Here is a 6,000-nt window from a genome sequence, read left to right on the forward strand (position 1 = left end):
GATTGGATATTTAAGCAGCTCCCTATTGAAATATTGGCACTCAAAATGCCAAGTACTGAAAATCGGAAAAAAAAGACCAAAAACACAGGAGAGTGAATCTCAAAATTCGTTCTTCTCCTTAAAACTTATTTTGGAGCAGGGGCAAGCGAGGCAGCCCCCCCTCTGCACCCCCACCTGCCAAACATATATATACGAATTCTGAGATCACCACACTTCAAAGAAAAGGAAGTATTCTGTGAAATGGCATCTCCGACTTGCTATCTCTAAGTCTGTTCTTTTGGCCATTCAGTCTCCATGTTTTGAGACTCACTCTAGTGGGTTCTGACATTTCAAATGTTACCTATTTAAGCACTGCATCAAACATCAGCAACTTAATAACTCTCAACTAAGGGCTCATGCCAGCTCAAAAGCTTCAGTAATTTCAAAACCTATATTTGTCCAGTGAAAAAGTATTACATCACTTCTCTGTACCAATGTCTTTGTGCCTGACACGCTAAAGATAGCAAAATCTTACTGTGTTTTCTGTACAAACAGTTCAGGGATTATGAGCTCATTTCAGAAGGTGGAAACTTGGTTTGACCTGGCCGATCTTTTTTCTGAAGCAGTAGACATACTCATGCAGTGTAAGGACCAGAATGATGACTTGCAGTGCCATCAACCTGAATATCTCTGGTACTGGAAACCCGGATTAGGTAGGAATGCATAGAATGGTATAGTAAGCATCTGACATCAGTACTGTTTCTCATACTGCTATTGTAGCCTTTCTTTTCAGTCAGCTATGTCTTCTGACAAATACCGGGACATAAAAGGTCGGCTATTATTGGACACCATATCTGTCGTCTGCTTCTTAGTTCTCACTATATCATAGGTCTTCTACATATTGTGCGGTAATGCATCGTTATTTAGTTGTCATGCTTCTGTTATCTTGGACATATTTGAGTGCCTTTGACTTAGTTATGAAACTGTTCATACCTTTCCAGGCATCAGGCACATACATGTGAGAGTATACATTTGCAGTGCTGTCTGTATCACACCTACTCTTGTATGTGAAGGCTGTTTTGCCCCATTTCTCTTTCAGCACAGAGATAGAGAGAGAGAGAGAGAGAGAGAGCATGTCTGCTACCACAGGAAGTGGCTGAGACTTTGGTGCACATAGGGGTTTGTCTTTATTAATTGTATCAGTTACTGAACTTCTTTACTTATGTTACACTGCCCATTTTGTCTCGCTGCTGCAGGCAATGATGATTTCAATAAGTCACTTGTGCATCGGCTGTTGCAGGCTTCCATCACTCCAGTGACTATGGCTATGATGGATGAAAATGCTGGGAGTTCCTCTGGGGGTGTGGGGGTTCAAATTCTTCTAGTCTAGTAGCCCAGCTTTCTCACCTTCTGCATCCGAGCCGTCAGTGCAACAGGAGGTGCAGGAGGTTGACATTGCAATGACCACTAGGTGATTGCTACCATGTCCCACCTGAAATATATGGCAGATTCATTTGACCAGGAGGACTCTGCCATTAGTCCAATAGTGGTGAGTGTGGAACCTGCCACCAGCCACAATGGCCTGTCACAACTTTTTGATGGGTCACATGGACTTTCCTTTGGGACAGTCAGCTACTGTAATGCTTAATGTACCCCAATTCATCCCCAACAGCTAAAACCCAGTCCTAATGTGCCACAACCCACCCCTTGTGCATTGTCCAGTCCTCCCCATTACCATTTGTACACCATCTGTTTGACTATGTATAGCAGATGTCTCCCCTCCTAAAGGGTCTATACCCATGTTTGTACTATTTTGCATTTGTTTGTGTACCATACTTCCTAGCCTTCCCCACCTTTTCACCCTGTGTTTGTCTATCATCTTTCACATCATCCCTTCCCTCTCAATATATATTTAAAATTGAGTATCTATCCCCCCACAAAAATATGGGCTGCCTTTTCTCACCTGCTTTTCCTTTATGCACCCCTTATGTTTGTACACCTGTCATTGTTATGGTCTTTCATTTCCTACTTTCCTATATACCACTTACCTCCCCTTTTCTGGAACCCTTTTGTGTCCAGGTAACTGGACACCAGACACCAATCATTTATACTGTGCTGTAATTTATTCCTATGTACTGCTTGCCAACAACCTGCACTAGCTGGGTTATGCTACCAGCTGCCTCTTAATCTTCTGAGGTCTGCCCTAGCTGACACATGGCCATTCCAATGCTCATCAACCTATTTCTGCTCCACTGCAGTAGGCTTGCAGCTCTTTTAGCATTGCTCCAGTTCCAAGATCAAATGCTAGCTGATCAGATGTGCAGACATGCTTTGGCATGCAACACATCTCAATAAATCCTTTCAAAAGTGTTCCTAACTGCATGCACTACATAATGTGGTGGAAAACTTTAACCTCCTACTGTAGTACATTGCACATCAAACTGAAGGTAAAGCCTCACCAATAAAACACAGGTGAGCATGACTACCAAGCAGATTTAAATTGATGTCTTCCAATTTTTTGACACCATTAAGTAGCAAATATCATGTGGTACATCCCTTGATTAAATGCAATTCCTCCTGTAAACTAGTATGCATGTGTTTTGTACACCTATATAAAGACTCTTTTTGTAAAAGATGAGAATTGTCGGCAGCTAATGCACTGGAATAAATTAAAAATGTATTATGTGTACATAGCCATGAGCAGTATATCATTAAACTGTCCATAATGACTTCCATCAGAGATAGAGATTGAAAAGGAATGCAGTCCTTGTCCAGCAATGCCATTATCTTTAAACCTTAAGATATATTTTTCTTATTAAAATTATGCAATTATATAATAACAATACACCATGACAAAGTCAGGGGCTCTACCATGATTATTTAGGCTGTTCCTTCATGGTGAAGACATGCCCTACACTATAATCTATATCCATGGATGTAGGTATGCAGTGCAATGGTTTACCTTCATGACTAATTTGTCTCCGTGGTATTCTGTGTTGTTGTTGACCATGCTGACGATGGCAACTCCAAGGTTACACCGAATACCAAAAGAGATACAGAACCCAAGACCACTCATGATGGCAATAATGTAGCGACGTGGGAGGCCAAAGCATGTGCAGTCCAGCATCGGCTTCTTCTTTCCTTTAATTTCCTTTGGTTGTCCATCTTCAGTTAATTCAATAGTTTCAGTATTTGCCTGCCTTCTTTCCAATACTCTGAAAAGAAAAAAAGTTTTTTATGCATCAACTTTTAGGAACTACTGCATTCACAGTACCATCATTTAAAAAGGGATTGCCCTAAATTAAATAAGCATGGAAATTATGGAGACCTCATGATGTTTTTTAGGTTTAATGAAGATTCTAAAATATTATAGCCAAAATCATATCAATGAGCATCTAAAATATTGTAAATATCATACAAAAGTAATACCTGCAAAAAGCATTTGACACAGAAGTACATCACAACTAAAAGTTAAAAGGAAATATAATTTTCCCATAATGCATGTGATAATTCAGGGCAAAAGAGGCTTGGAGCAGTAAATAATGTGGAATGCATAACAGTTTGCTGTTGGATTAGTTTCATTATACAATAACAGCTCACTGATATTCAGAAATGAGTAAGTTGATTGGACAGACCAATGTGTCCGTTGTAAAGTGACTGTATGCCAATAGAAAGAATTCCAACTGCTCGAGTTTTCCTGAGCAGCTGGCTTTCTATGGGAATATAGTAGTTCAGAACTTACTCATGAAACGGAAAAAAATATTAGGAAAATAACAAACATTCTGTAAACATCGGAGCATTTTAGCGATATGATTGTTGGAAATATGATCAATTGTACTGCCAGTAGCCATACCTCTAAACTACATCTCTACTACATCTCATTACTAAGGGTTTTGCATCCAGGAAGAAAGAGGTCATTGTCTCCCTCTACTCTTCCCTCATTAGGCCAGTCATCGAGTACAATGCCCCATTTGCCATGTACCTCAGTAGACATCTGCAAAAACTGGAAAGGCTGCAAAACTATCTCACAAAGAGGATCATAGGCCTTAAATACTTGTCCTATATGGACAGACTCAAAAAACTCCAATTATTCTCTGTCTCATATCGCCTACTTAGAGGCGATCTCTGCTTGGCTTACAAAGGCATGTCTAACCCAGCTCTGTTAGAAATGCTACATCTAAAGAAATTCCTATCCCTCCACACCACACGCTCCAGAGACCTTAACCTCATTACCACAATTAAGAGAACATGCTGGAGGGACAGGTTCATAACCCAGAGACTGCCCATGCTTGGGAACAGACTTCCCATACATGTCAAACAGAGCACCTTGCTGACCCTCTTCAAGAGAAATTTTGATGAGTGGATGTGAAACAGAAAATTCACCCTGGGGATAACACTAGTGACTCTACTCAACAAAGGCACTGGGAGCTAAAGTTGGGTGGCACTATGCCAGGGTAATCCTATGGCTAGGCTTGTAAAGGCTCCAGGGCCATTAGCCTAGTACACACCTATGAACCTATAAACCCAAACTTCCATTGTTGACTTTCCTCATATTTGCTCCCATGTCTCCTAAAACCTTTGGGTTATAATTTCTAAACGTGAAAAAAAATAAGGCACAGAGAGAGAAGATCCACTTATCCTGCACTATGATGATGAGCTGTGCAAGCGTGCAGACAAAAGTATGCTTGTGCAGTGTATCAGTGTGAGACAAGGAAATGGACGTACACTAAAGTCCCATTATATAATGAGATTATTTACAAAAGGTAAGCAGTTTCTTTCTTAAATAATCTCATTTTATAATAGCAGCAATCCACTTCTGTGTGTGGGTACATCAGGATTTACGGCTTGTTTAATCATTCAGACTTTGCCCTTGTAATCAAACCAGACCAGCCATGGGTAAACCCTCATATAACTGGGTCTCTATCACATAATCGAAAGATGAATTCAGCAAATGGCATTTACATCGAAAATGCCATTCAGCAAACTGTTAATATTGAGATTGCAGTACAGTGAAGATCGGAAAATCTGCCCTTTCCTCACTGTAGTGCAATCTCAGTGTTGAAAATGTTGACCGGCATTTTCAATGTAAATATAGACCCAATATACCCCCACACAGCTGTGGATTATTACTTAATTAATACATTTAAGTTTAGGAAGCTTCCCCTGTGTGAGTTTGTTATCATAATATGAAAAAGAGGTGCAGTTAAAATAATATTCATAGGCAGATGCCAGATGTCAAGAGTACTGAATCCTACAATTAAATGAATTACATTTCATTCAATGGCATATTATTAAGCTGCCCCAAGACTACACTGCTTATGCATAAAATGCATGGCAGTATTGCCTCAAAAATGTAACTAGTTACATCTGCAATGTGGTAGGTTTACATCTCATACATTTTACTATTTATGCTAACTTCTCCAAGGCTTCTCTCATTACAGCCAAGTGCCACCTCCAGGTGTTTCTGCAGTTACAGCCTACTAACGCCTCTAGGTGTCAAATATTGCTTGCTTATACTTGCATTAAATAATTCCAAAGCCATGCTACATATAAAGCATTTAAAGCTCTAATGTTGAAGCTTACACATTGGCAAATACAACTATACTGATGTCACCTCTGTCTAGTGCAGGTAAAGAGATACTACCTTTTTTCCTTTAATATTTGTTTATTGTAATAGATGTTATCCTTCTTTAAGTATTCTGACAACAAGGTAGCAGAGACAGAGCTGTTTAGCCTCATAAGGAAACCTCGCAGCTAGATGAACAAAATGCTACTAGCAATACGTGTGCATTTTGAGTGGTTGCAGAGCTATTGGAAGTTGTTTACAAAATATTACAAACCTAATAGTTTCTGTGTGTACTGTGACTTAATCCAGTTTAAGACCTAGGACCAAAGGAAAAGTACCACTATAAAAATAGTTCATGTTGAAGAGTTTGCCATTTATACTTTTGCAACCCCTGTGGTTCCAGAGACATTTGTTTGAAATGTGAGGACATAATTTCATTCTATCAAAAAGTTTAG

At 39.6% G+C, this 6,000-nt stretch overlaps 1 protein-coding gene across 1 annotated transcript in view; it reads right to left on the bottom strand.

The window, feature by feature from the left end:
- The window catches only part of SLC17A7 (solute carrier family 17 member 7), a 741,037-nt gene that overhangs the window by 451,484 nt on the left and 283,553 nt on the right, over positions 1-6,000 (bottom strand). The window contains exon 2 of the mRNA XM_044059515.1: positions 2,942-3,194. Coding sequence (XP_043915450.1) covers positions 2,942-3,194 — 253 coding nt within the window. The remainder of the gene's footprint in view (positions 1-2,941; positions 3,195-6,000) is intronic.

The sequence above is a fragment of the Protopterus annectens genome, chromosome 17.part0 (genome assembly GCF_019279795.1).
Source record: "Protopterus annectens isolate FY-2018-M chromosome 17.part0, PAN1.0, whole genome shotgun sequence".
Taxonomy (NCBI): Eukaryota; Metazoa; Chordata; order Ceratodontiformes; family Protopteridae; genus Protopterus; species Protopterus annectens.